The 19510-nt window shown below is 38.6% G+C and overlaps 1 protein-coding gene across 1 annotated transcript; it reads left to right on the top strand.

Annotated features, from left to right (window-relative positions):
* Window positions 1–458: 458 nt before the first annotated feature.
* On the top strand, window positions 459–14482 carry CCDC47 (coiled-coil domain containing 47). Its single transcript, XM_006833573.1, has 12 exons — window positions 459–741; window positions 1183–1287; window positions 1741–1915; window positions 3566–3687; window positions 3910–3975; window positions 4747–4848; window positions 5146–5256; window positions 9407–9492; window positions 10689–10747; window positions 11241–11350; window positions 11567–11734; window positions 13943–14482. The coding sequence occupies exons 1-12, from the start codon at window positions 478–480 to the stop codon at window positions 14021–14023; spliced, it is 1449 nt and encodes a 482-aa protein (XP_006833636.1). The 5' UTR covers window positions 459–477; the 3' UTR covers window positions 14024–14482.
* The last annotated feature ends 5028 nt before the right edge of the window (window positions 14483–19510 follow it).

Below are 19510 nucleotides of genomic sequence, written 5' to 3'. Positions count from 1 at the left end.
TTACTATATAAAGCATTTATGGGCTCTCAATAAATATTTATTGAATATTTATGCAAATGGAGGAGGGAAAAAAAGAGTTCAGAAAATCCAAACTAAAGAAATTAATGACTTGTCCAAGATTTGACAAATAACTAGTAACAGGGTCTAGACTAAAACTCTGATAGTGTAGTGGTTATGAATCGGGCTGCTAGTTCAAAACTACCAGCTGCTTCGTGGGAAAAAGGTGAGGCTTTCTGCTCCCATAAAGATTTACAGCCTCGGAAACCCTGTCGATCGTTATAAGTTGAAACCTACTCCATGGCACATAACCACCACCATCCTCACTGTTTTTCAAACAAATCACAATACTATCAAGAATTAAAGTGTATTGATCAGGGGAGGTTTCTAAATTATTTATAAAATCTGGTTGGTATATGAAAAAAGTGACAGCTCATTTGAGTTTTGTTTTGTTTTGTTTTAACGTATTTTTAAGGTACAATGAAAGGCTTCTACACTTTCTGTATTTTCCTTTTGGTGTTTGGAAGCTACTCTGAAGCAAAGTTTGATGATTTTGAGGATGAGGAAGACCTAGTAGAATATGATGATAATGACTTTGCAGAATTTGAGGATGTCATGGACGATTCTGTGACTCAGTCTCCTCAAAGGGTGATAACAACTGAAGATGATGAAGAGGAGACCACTGTGGAGTTGGAAGGTCAAGATGAAAACCATGAAGAGGATTTTGAAGATGCAGACACCCAGGTAGGTTCTCTTTGATTTTCCTGGGCATGAAAAAGATAGGAAGGTTTAAAACTAGCACTTTGCGGGGCATTAAAAGTAAGACCTTTACTTCCTGAAATACGTATTTTTGTTCAATAGGTGGAGCTCTTGTAAAAAAAATTTGTGTTATGTTCCCACCTTTTACATTGATCACATAATGAGCTGGATTTTTCTTCTCCATCGAAACTCTGTGTCTGGGAGGGACTGGAGAAATGATACTGTGGGTGGGAATTTTATCATGTAAAAACTCTTGTTTTCAAAAGCACAGGGTGTTATAATTACTTTTAAAACATGCACTAGCTCTGTGTTCTCTGCTTGGCCACTTGTGTGTTCTGCTTTCCTCTACAAATGTTGCCTACAAAAATGAGGCATGATTACTGGCAATTTTTGTAGGAAAAAACAGATGGTACTTCATTTTTGTAGGAGGGAGATACCGAGAGTGAGCCATATGATGATGAAGAATTTGAAGGTTATGAAGACAAACCAGATACTTCTAGCAAAAATAAAGACCCGATAACAATTGTTGATGTAGGTATACAAGATTCTGAATTTCAAACTAACTAATAAAAATACCTTGCTGTCATTTTGCCCAGAAATGACACTAGTGATATTTGTGTTGAAATCACATTTGTGGGAACTGGGAAAGTTTGACATTGGATCTTTTGATACATTCCACTCCACCCCTGGAGAATCAATCTCTAGATTTTACTCTAGACTTCCTAGTTTTATTTTTCAAGGAATGAATGAAAGGATATACAGTAGATGTCTTATGTGATGGAACTCAGAACCAAGCTTAATAAAACAGACTCTCCAGCTTTTCATCCCAATATGATTGTCTTTATATTTCCTTAAAGAATCTTTCAGGTAGCTCATCTAGAAAACCATGACTGTTTACAGATTTTCTCATTCCCCTTCATCCCATGTGTCAGATTCCATCCTTCAGCTGCCGATGACTTTAAATAGAATGATTGTGCTTCTTAGGTCCCTGCACACCTCCAGAACAGCTGGGAGAGTTATTATCTAGAAATTTTGATGGTGACTGGTCTGCTCGCCTACATCATGAATTACATCATTGGGAAGAACAAAAACAGTCGCCTTGCCCAGGCCTGGTTTAATACTCATAGAGAGCTTTTGGAGAGCAACTTTACCCTAGTAGGTAAGTTAGGCCTATGTCATTCCAGTTGCCTGCTTGCAAGCCCTCTGGTAAGCACACTTTCCTTTCCTTGGTATAAGAATCTAACTGCTTTGTGGACTACTGAAACAAACATGCACCTTTTTTTTCCCTCCCAAGGATCCCATTTTTTGTTAGATTTTATTCAACAAGTTGAATTTATGATATAATTTCCTTATATTTCATTAATAATTTAACTACTAAACAGTTTCTGATTACAATGAGACCATCAGTATCATTAAAATAAGTTGATAAAACTGTGACCAAAAGCAAGAAATGTTAACATTTTAGTTAGCTTGGTAAATGCTTTCAATTTATCTTTTAGAAATACTGGAAATCCCTGAAATTCCTTCTGGTTCTGAGTACTTTCACTTCAGACCCACTTACAGGATGTGCACTGAAGTATTGATGGGACTCCAGTAGTTGTGTCGGCAGTGAACTCTCCTCACATTCCCTTCTATTTGGCTTTTCTTGCTTTATTTCTCTTTTATTGAACAAGTATTATCTCTCAGCTCTTTAGGTATTGGCATGCATTGTTTCTTTCTCTCTCTCTCTGTCTCTCTCTGTAAACCATCTCTTGACTTTTTACAGTAGTTGTTGTTGTTGTTAAGGGTCCTTTGAGTTGGTTCTTACTCATAACGACCCTGTATAGGGTTTCCAAGGAGCAGCTGGTAAATTTGAACCACCAACCTTCTTGTCCAGTGCACCATACCACAGTCTCCATAGTCTCATACAATATTTCTCTTTTTGTGATTAATTTCACTCAGCAAAATGTCTGATAGGTTCCTCACGTTATGAATTGTTTCATAAATTCATTGTTATTCTTTAGCATACATTGTATATTTAATCTTTACAATAATTCTGTCAGTTGGATATAGTTTCCATTCTCCAAAGGTGGAAACTATGGTATAAAAGTGTTAAAACTTGCTTAAGGTCATATGGATAGTAAGTTGGAACCATAGTATTCCAAAGTCCATGTTCTTCCCATTGTACCATAGTGTTTCAGACTCCTATTTGACCTGGAAATTAGTTAAAAGTAAATAGCCTTTGACTGCTTCCACTTCTTCTCATGAGTGTTCATTTGGCACATCAATCTCTTTTGTACATTTAATTAATCAAGTGGAGAGAAGAAATTACTGGAATTTGAGCTTTTCCTAGTTCTAAAATAAAATTCTAAATACCATTGATAAGGTCCACTTCTCATGTTGCTGTTAGAGAAGTGGTTCAAAAGTAAAAGATGAACATTGCAAACTGGTTAAAGTTAACTCTTAGGAGATTCAGTGAGAAATATTGAATGGTACAAACCAATGGCATTCTAGCTCACTGCATAGTTTTTAAGGTTTGACAGAGACGTTTAAATTGATTTTACCTCATTTTGTATCTATTCTGGAAAATGCACGTTCTAAGCTGATCATCATAAAATTAATAAGGGTGTTGAAATAATGCTACAGTCTCTTTTAAGTGTAAAAGAAAAGATGTCCATCTATTTTATAACCAATGTCCCAAGGAAAGCTCTGGAAGATAGCAATGGTATTGCTGCTTTAGAGGTGTGATCATTTTGAGGACACAAGGTGAGGGTGGTAGTGATTAGGCCCCAACATTCTCAGTGAACCACATTAATTGGTTTACCCCTAGGGGATGATGGAACTAACAAGGAAGCCACAAGCACAGGAAAGCTAAACCAAGAGAACGAGCACATCTACAACCTGTGGTGTTCTGGCAGAGTGTGCTGTGAGGGCATGCTTATCCAGCTGAGGGTAAGCTGGGACATTCTGGGACAATGTATAAATTCTCTTACTCTTTTCCAACTGTAATTCCTAATTCGCTTTCTTATTTCTTCAAATTTAACCTAAAATGAGGTCTAAAAGTCATCTAACAAATGAGTTGTATGTTTGATGAAGCCTTTGAATTCCCCTTCCAAAGACCCTATCTTTATTAGAAGCAGAAGTTGCAACTTACTTCACTTTAATTTTTTCCAGTTCCTGAAAAGACAAGACTTACTGAATGTCCTGGCCCGGATGATGAGGCCAGTTAGTGATCAAGTGGTATGTATTCTTCACCTCTGATTTTCTGAGGTTGAATGCATAACTTTTTAGAGTTTACTCCATTTCAGCCTACATTTTGTTTGAAGTTTCTGGTAACTTATGTCTCTTGCCAAAAAATTGTCCCTTCTCTACTTGGACAGATCATTTTGTTTCACTTAGTTTACAATCATAGGGGTAGAGGAAGAGGGCATATATAAACATTTGCCTTCTTCCAAGTACTAATAATTATTTGATCTAAACATTTTAAGTACTTAACATGACAAATAGAACCATGTTTTATCATACTTGATTCTTTAAGCTTATACCTTTTATCTCTGAGACCCAGTGTAGAATGTTAATGAATGTTTATGTGCCCAACTTAGATCTCCTTTTTCAGATTTGAGTAGTCCTGTGTGAACATACATTAGTTGTCTATTGCTGTATGACAAATTACCTGAAACTTGCAGCCAGGCAAAATTCAGCTCCTTTTGGTTGTAGGTCCCTGTTTTCTTGCTATCTGTCATCTGGGAACCACATGACCCCCTGCATAGATCCTCTCACCCTTCAAGTCTCTTCAAGTAGGACCCAAACCCTTTAAAGAACTCACTTGATTAGGTCAGGCCCACCCAGGACATTGTCCTCTTTGATTAACTGTGCTGTTTAATGTAATATTATCTGGGGGTGATATTCTATCAAGGGGAGGATATGTCTACCAGGGGCTAGGAATCTCGAGGCCATCTTAGAATATTTTTGCCTAGAACCTAACAGGTAGGATTTATGTGTTTTTTAAAGCAAATAAAAGTAACCATGAATGATGAAGACATGGATACCTATGTGTTTGCTGTGGGCACACGGAAAGCCTTGGTACGACTGCAGAAGGAGATGCAGGATCTGGTATGTGAGGTGGTTCCAACTCAGACTTCTGTAGAGACTGGGCCTCTGCATCATGTAGGTGTTCAGCTGCATGTTGTTGTTGTTGTTGTTAAGCGCCAGCAAGTCGGTTCCAACTCACAGCTGATACTGGGTTTCCAAGGAACAGCTGGTGAGCTTAAACCACTGACCTTGTGGGCAGCATAATTATATTACATGACCATCATTAAGCACCTGTACATATTCTCATGAGTTTAAAACACCTGTATCTTCTGTGTGAATACAATGTCATGTCTTACTTTGAATTACTTTGTCCTCTAGAGTGAGTTTTGTAGTGATAAACCTAAGTCTGGAGCGAAGTATGGACTGCCGGAATCCTTGGCCATCCTCTCAGAGATGGGAGAAGTCACCGAGGGAATGATGGATACCAAGGTAAATGCAGAAGACATGGCATTTGTAGACCTGGACAATTAGGGTTGTTGTTGTTGTGATGTGCCGTTGAGTTGGTTCCAACCCATAGCGGCCCTATATAGGGTTTCCAAGGAGCAGCTGGTGAGCTTGAACTGCTGACCTTGCAGTTCAAATGGCTTTGCAGTCTGGCGCACTAACCCACAGCGCCACACAAGGACTCTGACAATTAGGGTTGTTGTTGTTGTTGTTAAGTGCCATCGAGTCGGTTCCGACCCATAGCGACCCTGTAACAGGGTTTCCGAGGGTGTAAATCTTTACGGGAGTAGAAAGCCTTATCTTTCTCCCGCGGAGCGGCTGGTAGTTTCGAACCGCTGACCTTATGGTTCACAGCCCGATTCGTAACCACTACGCTACCAGAGCTCCATGTACCTTCCCTGAAAGTCTCATTGTGTGAGTTCTCCATTTTATGATGGTGTACAACTTACATATTCATTTCCTACACTAATATTAAAATGCCTTCTTTAAGTGATAGATTAACTTGTCAAAAAGACAATTTGATTAGTCAGAAAGTTCTCTTTTCCAAATCAAGAGCAATTATTCCTGGCATTGTTCATAACTTTCAGGAGGGTTTTTGAAAAACGAAATCCACTTGAATCCTCTCAGCGTGTTCTTTAGTCATTTCTTGGCACTTGATGTATAGAGAACCCTTTCTTTGGTTGTGTAGTAGTAACAGTACATCTTAATATCAAAGTAGAGGAAAGCTCAGAACCCCCTGCTACTGAACTGATTCCAACTTAGGACAACTTTATAGGACAAAGTCAAACTGCCCCATAGGGTTTCCAGATGGAAGTAGATTGTCATCGTTCTCTCACGGAGCCACTGGTGGGTTCAAGCTGATGACCTTTGGTTGTTGGGTTAGCAGCCAAGCTCTTTAACTACTGTACCACCAGAGCTTCATCATTCTAAATGTAAGTTCAAAATGATCTGTTTATAAAGATTCCCCTGGTGGTATTTTAGATTTTATATATGTATATAGTTTAGTTTATTTTTGCTGCTATTGAGAATATATGCGGGGGCTTCAAAAAGTTTGTGGAAAAATTCCATTATCTTTTCTATTCAATTGTTCCATGAACTTTTTGAAGCCCCCCACATACACTACAGAACATCCACCAATTCAGCAGTTTCTACATGTACAATTGAGTGACACTGATGACATTCTCTGAATTGTGCAGCCATTTTACACTCATTAACATAAACTCACTGCTTTCTAAGTTTCCTATCTAATCTTTCAAATTGCTGTTGTCAGTTTGAGTCTAAAAATTTCACAGTGCTCAAGGCAGACATACTTTACTAGTTAAGCTAAACAGTGTTTTGGTTTGGAGTCCTGGTATGGTACTGTAGTATAAGCACTGGACTGCTCCTTGGAAACTCTTTACAGGGTCACTATGAGTCAGAACCAACTTGACAACACTTAACAACAACTGTTGCTTGGTTTTTAAGAAGACTTCAGGGAATTTCTTTTTTTTTTTTAATGTTGTGTTGTGAATTATGTGATAGTTTACATGGGAGAACATTAGCTTTACATTCTTCCTATCGTATATCGTTTCATTGCCATGGTTACAGTCCCCTCCATGCATCATCAAACAACCAAAGAGTATACCCTGCAAGCCTGTCCCCTGGTCATCAGCACATAGCCCCTCTCCCTATCTGGATCTAGAGTCCCAGCTGCTCCATCTCTCTACATCATCGTCTCTGCCTCCATCTCTGGCATCACTTTTTTTCTGAGTAGGGTCCTACATTCTGCTCTTCTCCCTGGATGGTCCCAGGGACCTCCGCTCCTGGACTACAAAGTCAACCACTCTCCTCCTTTTGCTACAAAACGTCTGCCTTTATATTTCCAACCCTCACAGTCAGTCTTGATAGCAGTTATTCACTATTGTGCCACATGAGTGCTATCCCCATCTCCTTGCATCAGCCCCGCCCAGACAGATTGGATACCACTCAGTGGATATTCTACCTTCCTCCGCGCCCTCTGGATCTAGGCTCCCTCTTGAAAGCTTGTAAACCAGTCATGTCTTGCCTGTGTAGCCCCCCCATTTTGGGTAGCCAGTGTCCAAGTTACCCATCCCTGTCTATCCTGTGTATTGAGGGGGTAGGAATGATCTTTACTGTAAAGATTTGTTCCCTCTTTTGAGCTACTGCATCTATAGGTGAAGGTCAAGTTCATCAAATGGTATCAGATTACCCTTTTTTCCCTCTTCTTTCTTCTTCTACTTGAATTCTGATCATCCAGCCATTGAAGTCAAGTCAAGTGGGTATTATCTGCAAGTGTGGGTGTTCTTATGCATATGCCCTCTCTTCTTATCAGCTGGACTCTTCACTCTCTATTCTAGTCCTCTGTGGCTTATGTCACTGACTCTGGGCCCAGGAGTCCCCAGGTCTTGCCACACTGTTGACCAACCAGGTCTCCACCCGAGTTCACAGGAGTCTGTTGAACATGGTAGGGCTTAGCTTGCAGCTTCATTGCTGTTTTTTCCTCATTTCCCCTTATTGGTGACCAACATGGTCACCAGTCAGAGTGCACGTCTGCTTGTGTATCCCCACTGAGTTTTAGTCTTGGAAGGGGGTTTGCCCTGAGGGGACCCAAACACTTGCCTTGATGTCTCCTGGGCAAGCAACTTGCTTGTTCTTGTAGTAGTCAGTCAGACTGCCGTTATTGTTTTGTATTTTTCCTGTCAGTCTTTCTTTCAAGAAGTACCTTCTGTTCTTCCAGCCACTCCAGGCTGGTCTGCTTGTCCTTTCGAGTGGAAATTTCCCACTTCAGAAGATTCTGGATGGGGTTCAGTATTCCACCTTTGGTGTTATGTAATGCAGAGGCTCCACAGGAAGCCTCCTTCACTGGACACGTTGTAGCTCCATTTTAGGTATTCCAATCAGTTATAGGCAGAAGACGGACTTACAAGCTTTCTATGGTGATATTTCTGGCTGTTCCTTTCTCTCCCCCTCAAATGTCTATTTTATAATGATATGCAAGGGAAACCAATATTCAAAAGACAGCCAAGCATCTTAACATTGTTTCCCCCCTTTGCCCATTCCAACCATGCCTCAATCTTCAGGGAGTATTTTTGGCTTAAGGTTTGAAGATTAGCTCAGGATATTAGTGTCAGGGGTTCATCTAGTCTCCATGACGCCACAAAGTCTGGATTATTTTAGAATTCAAAATTCTGTTCCACATCCCCCACCTCCCACCTTTAGATTTGGATTTTCCTGTAGACTGTTGAGTAATGGCAGTTAGGCATCTGAAGTTCTTGTTTCCTAGTAAAGGAGGCTGTTGTTCATGGAGTCAATTGATCACATATCCCATTTCTTTCTCCTATGCTTGATAGTTGAGATTTTTATCATTATACTTTCATTCTTGTTTAGTACATTACAGTTGTCCCTTGGTATCCACAGGGGACCAGGACACTCTTCCCACTACCCCCCTATGATTACCAAAATCTACAGCTGCTCAAGTACCTTATATGAAATGGCCTAGTATTTGCATAGACATCCTCCACATACTTTAAATCCTCTGTCAAGTATAAGTAACCTGTTGTTGTAAGGTCCATCAAATTGATTCTGACTCGTTGCAATCCTGTATAGGGTTTCCCAGAACAGCTGGCTAGTGGGTTAGAACTGCCAGCTTTGCAGTTACTAGTCCAGTGCTTATATTACAGCACCACACCAGGGCACTGTAATTCCTAATACAGTGTAAATGTTATATAAATAGTATTTTATGCTCCATCTTAGCCTTTGAGGGGTTGCTTTGACTATTTACTGCTTATATACATATATGTAAAAGCAGTAACTATATATATGTGTGTGTATATATATATGTATTATTTGTCTATGGTTGGTTGAATCCGCAGATGTGGAACCTGTGACTATGGAGGGCCAACTGTATTTTAAGACAGATACTCAACTGCTGCTCAACAGGAAGAAACTTAAGCATTGGTATGACCAGAGAAGGGTACTAGTTTCATTTTAGAGGCATTCTTATTTAAATTTAATTTTTTTTAAAGCTTTGACCTTGATGACATTGGGAAAAAGGATTGAAGGATGAATATCTATGGAAAGAAAAGGGAATGTGCTTTAGAAAGATAATTTTCTTTTTTCTTTTTTCTTTTTCCAGATGGTTCACTTTCTTACACACTATGCTGACAAGATTGAATCCGTTCATTTTTCAGACCAGTTCTCTGGTCCAAAAATTATGCAAGAGTACGTATGAGATAAAAATGTTGAAATTCATTTTCTTTACTAGCTTTCTTGATTGAAAACCTGCAGAGTGCGTCTGCAATTTCCCTTACAAAATAAATAAGGGAAGTTGGTGACAGGGATGCAAATTGTCTTTTACTTTGACTACATGCATTGTGCCAGGTCACTGAAAGCCTGTAGGAAGTCAACAAATGAACCTATCCCAATTTGCATGTATCCCTACATGGACCCGCCATCTACTCAGGAAAGTTGACTGACTGGTCATAAGAAAGTATAGTTGCAAATCTCTATGGTTTATAATTCGTGGCTTTTTCTGGCTTCCTTCTTGATTGTATCTCTTCTAAAGTTTTGTCAGAAGCTCTCAATACCTATAGAGTGTCTGGATTTCAACTAACATGACTCAACTGTACATATTTGAGGTTTAGATTTGCTCTTTGAATTCATAATCTGCTCAACAGGAAACATAATTTGGGCAAACATAATTTCTCAAAACTTATTCTTGATTTACAATTTCTCCTGACCTAAATTTTTAGTTAAGAACTGCCCTCTCCTAGGCTGTAGAGTCAAGTACAATGAAAGGCAATCTGTATTTTAGTTCTGTGTCAAGTTGACTCATACCCATGTATCTCTAGATGGCATCACGTCATCCTTGCCTTGCTTAGCTGAGGGGTAACTCCAGGAGTTAAGTACCACGTGTGACATTCGTTGAGCCCTTGGTGTATACGGATGGGGACGGCTGGATAGTTAAAGATAGAAAGGAGTCTTTGGTGACCACCGAAACTAAATTGCATATTCCATAGTAGATTATCCCTAAATTTATTCTGAATCTAAGAAGTAACATGTTCCTTTATAGAAAGAAAGCATAGGAGTTGGAAATAAAACCCATCAAGATAAGCAAAACCACTATTTAAAATATGGGCTCATTTCTGGCTCCCCAGGTGAGATGGGCTGTATTCTTCTCGGAGGTTTTTAAGTTTAGGGTAAAGATCACTTGGAAAACTATTGCAGAAGGATTGTACCCACCAGAAAATGAGTGGGCCAGATGACCTGCATGGTTCTCTTGGGCTCAGATTAGACTTGATTGTGGGGATGCTGTGCCGATTATCATCAACATTTGAGTGCATTGTGTGCCTTGTATGCAAGGAAGAGATCTTTCCTGTGTACTTTTTTATTAAAAAAAGCTTTTTCTTTTGTGGCAGGGAAGGTCAGCCTTTAAAACTACCTGACACTAAGAGAACACTATTGTTTACATTTAACGGTAAGTGTTCAGGGTCAGGCCTGGGTTCTGTGTTTTCTGTGTGGCGATCTTATGGATGGAGAGTATTGTACCCTATCTGAATGATAGCCACAAGGGGGCTTCAGAAATTACAAGGGGAAATAACAATGAAAAGATAACGACATTGTTTTAACTTTTTGAAGCCCCCTTGTATAAAACTGAAATAACACTAAACCCATGACTTCCGGGTTTCTTCAGAAAGAAATTTTTTTGTATTTTTATATTTCTAATTTCTACTGCTTTTAAACTGTGCCTAAATGAGGAAGTAGGATAAACACTAGACTGCTAGCCACAAGGTTTGGTGGTTCAAACCCTCCAGCCACTTTCTGGAAACTTTATCCTGGGTCGCTAGGAGTTGAAACCTACTAGACAGCACTTAACAATAAGAAGAGAAAGGTATCTATTGATTTTTTTTTTTTTTTTTTTTAAGAAAAAATTGGGTGATCCTGAAATATTAAATGATTTTGTTTTCCAGTGCCTGGCTCAGGTAACACTTACCCAAAGGATATGGAGGCTTTGCTACCACTGATGAACATGGTGATTTATTCTATTGATAAAGCCAAAAAGTTCCGACTCAATAGAGAAGTAAGACCCAAAATCTTTATTATAAGTTGGCACTTTTCATTGGTATTGGGTGGTAGTTGTTTATTCCTGGGGGTCCGATTTCAGTGATTACAAAGAACTACTTGTCTTGAAAATGCTAAATATTTGGGAGTAGTTTCACAAAAGAATACTAAAGGAGATTTTGTGTCTATCGGATACAAATGAATTTCTTAAAAAATGCTTTGCTCTTGCGGAAAGGGCAAGCAAAAAGCAGATAAAAACCGTGCTCGAGTAGAAGAGAACTTCCTGAAGCTGACTCACGTGCAGAGACAAGAAGCTGCACAGTCTCGGCGTGAGGAGAAGAAAAGAGCAGAGAAGGAGCGAATCATGAATGAGGAAGATCCTGAGAAACAGCGCCGGCTGGAGGTAGATAATCTTTTCTTATCACTAGGGTAAAAATAAGGAGACTTACAGCCCAGCTCTAAAACTTTAACCCTTATAAATGCTGATCAAAAAAGAGGAGGAGAACCAAGTTCTGGAGAGGAGGGTTTTAATGAAAATAATGATGAGGATTAAAGAAAATTCCCAGAAACACTGAGTTACTGTATTATGGACCACAGTTGCCTGGAGTCAAAAGTGCTGCTGAGGGAAGCACCCAGGGTGCCGCAGATCTCTCTGAATCTTAGCCCTGTTCTCATCATCATTGATTTGATTTGGTTTGGTTTTGTCAATGGACATTTAAGTTTAAATAAATAAATATAGCTCTGTGTTTATCCAATCTTTATAATGTTTTTAAATGTATAAATATGAAGAAACTACATAGGAATCGTTAATAGATAATGCCTTTCATTTGTCTGTGAAAAGAGTTCTCCAGTTCTTTCTAAGATTTGAAACTACAATAGGTTTAAAGAAAAAGGAGGGCACAGGCTTAACTTGAGTCCAAATGTAAGCTTCTTGTGGATCTAAACCATGTTTGTTTGTTTGTTTATTTCAAAATACCACTTTACATACCTAAGTCTGGGAGCCCTCTAAGAAGATCCAATGAACTAAATGAAAACAGAGCCAGGAAAAGAAAACTATAATTAATTTATGACTTCAGTGGCCTATTTATACAAATGACCTGAACCTACCCACCACTGTTAGTATAGCTTTTGACATATACGCTGTTGTTACTTGTTACTGAGTCCGCCAAAGGAAGTGGGCTCACTTCTGCCTCTGTGAATCCAGATTCCTAGAGTGGTGTTACAACAGTGGTTCTTGCTATGTACACAACAAACAGTACCACTTCAGGTGGATCAGTGTTCAGGTTTACACTGCTGTGGTGTTGCATAGGTTTTGTCATTTAGTATAGGAACCTAACCACAGTCAATAGTTTCCAAATCACCCTTTGAAACTTGATGTGTTATATCATCCAGAATTATACCTGCATGCACGTACACACACATCTCTGCTTCCCTTTTCCTTAAATGAGGGGGCTTCAAAAAGTTTGTGGGGAAAATGGGATTAATTAAAAGGCAATGGAATTTTTCTACAAACTTTTTGAAGCCCTCTTATATTTCTTCTAATTTGTACCAGTTGATGAGTATATCTTTGAGGATATTTCTACTCTAAGCTCCTAAGAAAATAAGCTTGAGATTCAAGCTGAAATAAGCTTTAATCAAATGTTAGTGAACACTGGTAACTAGGAGAGATATCCTACGTTGACAGATCTCTATGGCTGCTTCATACTAGTAATAATAACCAGTGACTTTTGCTATGAAAATAATGTACTTAAAGCTATTTTTCTCCTTCCATACAACTTCCTAATTTCTTACTGAAAATACAATAATTCCCAAATTGAATAGTCATGAATTGAAATATTGTGTTAATGTATAACATCTATACAACTAAGAGGTTTACAGTTAATAACCTGATAAAACAAGATTCTTACCATTTTCTGCAGTACAATCCTGAGCAGTTGTATCTATAAGTATACCTCTGAGATATTGCAGATTCAGTTCCAGACCACCACAGTGAAAATAAAATCACACAAAATTTTTTTAATTTCCCAGTGCATGTATAGTCTGTTAAATATGCAATAGCATTTTTTTAAAGTTTGAACTAATGTGCAGATTACCAAAATGTGACACAGAGACAATGTGAAATGGATACAAGCTGTTAGGGAAATAGCACCAGTAGACATGTGGGACATAGGGTGCCCCAAACCTTCAATTTGTAAAAATGCCATATTTGTGGAACACAATAAAGCCAAATGCACTGAAACAGGCATACTCAATCAACCATAAAAAACGTTAAATAAGTAAACAATAAGTGAACTTTTAAACACACCAAAAAAAACCCCAGGGTTGTGATAAAGCTGGACAAGAGTTTCCTGAGAGTAGGAAAACTCACCCCAGAATAATAAAGTCTAGTTAATAGATGTTGTATTTAGTTTCCCAGTTGACATTTTAGTTCCCTTTGCTTCATTTCAAGTTAGCTTTCATTCACCAACATAGATATTAGCAGTTTCTTTTTAACTAGGATCTGAAGTGTCATGTATGACAGTCTAAGTTTTTGAATCATATAAGCAACATTCTAGTGTTTTGCTTTCTCTTTACATGCTTAGAGCTCAGTTTTGATTCTTTGTCTCTGTAGGAAGCTGCCTTGAGGCGTGAGCAAAAGAAATTGGAGAAGAAGCAAATGAAAATGAAGCAAATCAAAGTGAAAGCCATGTAAAGCCACCCCAGAGAGTTGAGTCCTGGTGCCGTTTGTAAGCTCTGAATGCACAGGAAGCTAGAAAAACGCCAGTTCATTTCTCATCATTAAGTTCCACACTCCCAGTGACTGAGAAATTCTATCTCATCATTTGTTCTGCATTTGGTTTGGAGTATTGCAGAAGCTGTAGATATATTGGAAGGGCTCTGTTTCAGTAATTTTCTTCCAGAAAATCAAACTATTTTGATTATTTCATAAAGGGAATGATATGTGAAATCTTTATAGTTTTAAAATATTTTTTAAATTATAAATGAATCATCAGTGCTTTTAGTGCTTTGATGTTTGAAGAAATATCATGAATTTATAGTTAATTCAATTGTTGCTTTTGTTTAAACTAGGCAGTTAAAATGGCTATGAAGACTGACTCTTAAACCAAGATTCCACAAATAACTATTGAAATTGCACAATAAACATTACTTGTTATTTTCTCTTTTTGTCTCACATAAAACTTGTGAAATAGGAAAATTTAGAACACTATATGTGGTATTGAAATTTCAGGGACTCAAACCATAACTAGTTCAGTGTATGTTTTATAGGTGGGCGGTGCTAATGCCAGTATTATATATGTAGGTTTTAGGATACAGGCAGTCCCGGGTTATGAATGAACTCCTGTCCCAAGTGTGTCTGTAAATTGAATTTGTAATTCAGAGCAGATGCATCCGATTCTGCTCTGCTTCAGCATCAGAGCAGTGTATCAAAAAGTTCAAAGCCTCTTCAGTCATTTAAAAGCTGCTCATGCAGCAAAGGGTAAGGTGATTGTGATAAACTTGTTGTGAGTAAGGGTAGGTTTAATTGTCTCAAAATTAGGGCAAATTATAGAACGAACCTTAAAGGACAAGTATGCGTTACGGGTAAGCCAGACATTCATAACCAGGGACTTACTGTACTTACGCATACATGAAAGTACTAGGGATAGCCAGTACAGGAGCACTTTTCTCCTTACCTGATATCATGAGCTAATGACAATGTGAATGCTGTATTTTAAGTTGTTGTATGGTTTTTTTTCCTGATAACAAATGCATGAAAAACTGTTTCATTTGGATCAGATCTGTGAAATCTCAAATGTTCTCCTCCTTGGTTGCTGCAGTCTGTTGGATGTTCATGGAGAAATGACTTCTCTGAATTATGGCTAGATAATAGACCTTTGCTTCTCCCTCTGTTTGATCCCTTCCACAAACTTGAGGCTGGGTATATTCCTTCAGAGAAATAGCCATGGATATGCATAAATATATTTTAAACAGAGCTTTCCTAAACTATTGGGAGTTCTTTCTGCCTTTTGAGGACAGAACTCTGGAGGGAGGCCCATCTATCTGCACAAGTATTTGGCTTGTTCAGATCTCTGCATTTTATAAATGCTTCCTACTAAGAAAGCATTTTTTTTTTAAGTCACTGCTTGTACCAGGTAATTTTTGCTGGCGATGGGAGAGGGTTGGGTTTTTTGGTGGGAATGGGGTGGGTGGGGGTTTTCTTGTTGATGCTGTATGTGCAGGTCTGTTCTGAGGCAATGACAGTAAGTGGCTGTGTAAACAGCATGTGCTTCTGCCTTTGTAACTGCATGGGACGTTTCACTTGGGTGTTTCTCAAGATTAATGCAGAAATGTCAACTGGGAGATGCAAGTGTAATATTTTTTAAAAGTTCATGGAATTAAGTTATTAAAATAACAAAAATAAATTTTAATCACTTTAATGCTCTATTATCCTAGAACTAGCCTTGTTTATAAATCTTTAAAATACATTTTAGAAATCAATATTGATATGTGTAGCTATCTTTGGATTGATAAAAGCTTTCTTAAAGTTCCATACATCTGGACCATGGCAGCTAATTTTGTAATTTAGGCATTCATATGAACTACCTATGGAAGTATATTAAACTAATTGACAAAATCGCAGAGTGCCGCCTTTACTTTTCTGAGGGTGTCCCATAAGCACATAGAAATGTTCTTTTCTGTTCAATAAAAATCAGCTTTTTTTGTTTGTTTCTTTTTGTATACTTCCCAGTTTAAATGGTTTTCTTTCAAAAGAGTTGATCTTGAACATACTCCCTTTGATGTTACCAGTTATCTTTTTTTTAAATGTTTTCTTTATTTAGAGCTCCATGCGTTAGGGATTCCTTCCGACAGTCCCCACCTTTGTCTCTCTTATGTATAATGAGAGGATACAGTGGAGAATGCTGTCTGCTGTTACACACTAGAGAGCTGCTAAGCCCGCCCCCCAGGCTCTTCAGCATTGCGTGGCCACCTAGTAACACCAAACACACACTGGTCTGGAAGGCATGGATCTGGATTTGAGTGCCGGCAAAACCAATTACTAATCATTTGACTTTGGGCAAGGATTAAACTCTTTGAGACTGTTCTAGTCTTCTTTTCCATATCTACCTCATAGCATTGTAGTCAACATCAAGAGAAAATACAAGTGAGCTTCAAAATATTCATGGAAAATGGAAATTAAAAGACAATGGAGTTTGAGAATGTAACAAGGAAAACTGTGTAAATTGGCTTTTTGAAGTATATCCTTCCCTTGTGCACATCTCCAGCTCCCATTAATTTTAATGGACATAACTTACTCATCAGCAAAGGATTTCACCTGCTTCTGTGTAAAACTGCGTAAATGAAAGGTGCCCACAAAGAACTGAAGTTGCTGCTAAAGATTGCCAGGATAATTAAGTCAGGGAACATTCCAGTTAATTAAATACAGGTTGTTGCAGAATACTAAATGAAGAAGTATTATGGAATAAAGCAAACTGAAAATTTAAAAAGGAAACACTATTAAGGACAGGCTTGTTTGTATCCTCCACTGCTTACCCAGTCAAAACTCAATACCCTCCACTTAACATGCATTGTGAGCTTGATAACAGATAATATCTTACTTCCCACAAAGCCCAAGCCTTCACACATGTAGCATTCTACAGATAGTAGTTGAAATCAAATTGACTACCTATTGTATTCTAAATTGATTGCAACTATCTGAGCCCTAGCTCACAAAGATCCCTCTGCCTGTCCTCTGAAGCATCCAGCATCAATCTTCAATTGAAGCCAATTCATAAATATACTATTAGATGCTAGGAAGTTTGTCTGATCCTCCCAGGTGAATGCTGATGGACTGGTAAAGTCTTGAAATTCCATTATAGTACTAAAATTTACTGAAGATCCCAGAAAGGTTTTGTTTCTATGAATTATACCTATGGATATTTACCATATTTGTAATTAAAACTGAAAAATAGTCGATTCATTTAAAATACCAATAAAAATATTTACATATTAGAATGAATAGCATATTTATATTAAAGATGGGTATACTTTCCAAAGGAAAAAGAAAATGAGTGGTATTGTTTGATATTTTATAGATCTCTTAAAAATCTCTTCATAACAATAGAAACATACCTGTTTTCTACACTCAGGTATGTTACAGTACATTGTTCTGGTTGAAACAATAGAAGAAAGACTGGCCTCACGTGACATGTAAAAGGGATAGGAAAGAGTTTTTGTCGTTTCTTTCAGATAACTGTATATTCTTTCTTTTTTGATACACCAAAATTTACAAGGAAATATATATATATATTGAAGTCCCCTTGTATATGTAAGATGTACTTTACTCTCTTGCATTCCTTTCTCCCAATGAAAGCCCAGCAGATCCTTTCAGAGTCCTCAGACTTTATGTATAAAAATTGACAAGGTACTTTGAGGGGTGAGGCAAGTCTTTTAAAGAGAATATTCACTTTCCTTAGTAATAGGAAACCTGTCCCTTCAAGCATCAGGTCTGAAACTCCTTTCTTTGGATGGGACTAATGAATGATGCAGAAAGCATCAAGAGAAGATGGAAGGAATACACAGAGTCACTGTAAAAAAAGGAAATGGTTAATGTTCAACCATTTCAAGTGGTACCATATGATCAAGAGCCAATGATACTCAGGGAAGAAGTCCAAGGTGCATTGAAGGAATTGGCAAAGAACAAGGCACCAGGAATTGATGGAATAAAAATTGAAATCTTTCAAGAAAGTGAGGCGGCACAGGAGGCACTCACTCATCTCTGCCAAGAAATTTGGAAGAGAACTATCTGGCCAATTGATTGGAAGAGATCCATATTTGTGCCCATTCCAAAGAGAGGTGACCCAATGGAATGCGGAAATCATCGGACAATCTCTTTGATATCTCAAGTGAGTAAAGTTTTGCTAAAGGTAATACAGAAATGGCTACAATCATACATTGACAGAGAACTTCCAGAGGTTCAAGCTGGATTCAGAAGAGGCCGTGGAACGAGAGATATCATTGCTGATGTCTGATGGATCTTGGCTGAAAACAGAGAATATCAGAAAGATGTTTACCTGTGCTTTATTGACTACGCAAAGGCTTTCGATTGTGTGGATCATGACACGCTATGGACAATATTGCAAAGTATGAGTATTCCAGAACACTTAATTGTACTCATGAGGAATCTGTACCAGGACCAAGAAGCAGTTGTTTGAACAAAGCATGGGAACACTGAATGGTTTAAAATTAAGAAAGGTGTGCGACAAGGTTGTACTCTCTCACCATACTTATTCAACCTGTATGCTGAGCAAATAATCCAAGAAGCTGGGTTCTATGAAGAAAAACGTGGCATCAGGATTGGAGGAAGACTTATTAACGACCTGCAATATGCAGATGATACAACCTTGCTTGCTGAAAGTGAAGAGGACTTAAAACATTTATTGATGAAGATTAAAGAGCACAGCCTTCGGTATGGATTACATCTCAATGTCAAGAAAACAAAAATCATCACCACTGGACCAATAAAAAACATACTTACTGTCGGGGACCCGCCTCGACATTGGGGTTCAGTTCACGAGGAGAGGATACCTGACGGCGATTCATATATATCAAGAATACACAAAAGGAGACAGAGAGACAAAGAGGCACCCCAAAGCCAGGGTGGATACATCACTGATAGGCAAGCTTGGGACTACAGGCATCGTGGCCTCTGCAGGCAGCAACTCACTGCCCTGCAATCTTTACTGCATGCCTTCCAACCCATAATGCACTGCCATCTTTACTCTATGCCTGCCATCCAGCAATGCACTGATCTTTACTCCATGCCTGCCAACCAGTAATGCACTGATCTTTACTCTATGCCTGCCAACCAGTAATGCACACTTGGGGAGGCCAGGGTCTCTGCTTTATTCAAGGGAGGAGCTTCACATCAAGCTGGGAGGGACTTAGGCAAGGTACAGCTAACATCAGTACTTTTCCAGACATTCAGGTAACTTTACATAGTACTTCGTGGTGGTTCGAATCCCAGGCTAGCAACTTGGTTTCTCAGGCCCAATTAACATATCTATAGCTCCTGAGCATAGTTGGGGGAAGGTGAGAGATAAAGACAAAAGCTTGGGCAGAGTCCTGCTGCTTTGGCTTCCTGAGCCAGGTCTGCAGGAGGACTCCAGACACCCAGGTGAACTGGCTGCACCTGGAAAAG

This window comes from Chrysochloris asiatica, unplaced genomic scaffold (assembly GCF_000296735.1).
Source record: "Chrysochloris asiatica unplaced genomic scaffold, ChrAsi1.0 scaffold00007, whole genome shotgun sequence".
NCBI lineage: Eukaryota > Metazoa > Chordata > Mammalia > Afrosoricida > Chrysochloridae > Chrysochloris > Chrysochloris asiatica.
This window is presented reverse-complemented; position numbering and strand designations above follow the sequence as displayed.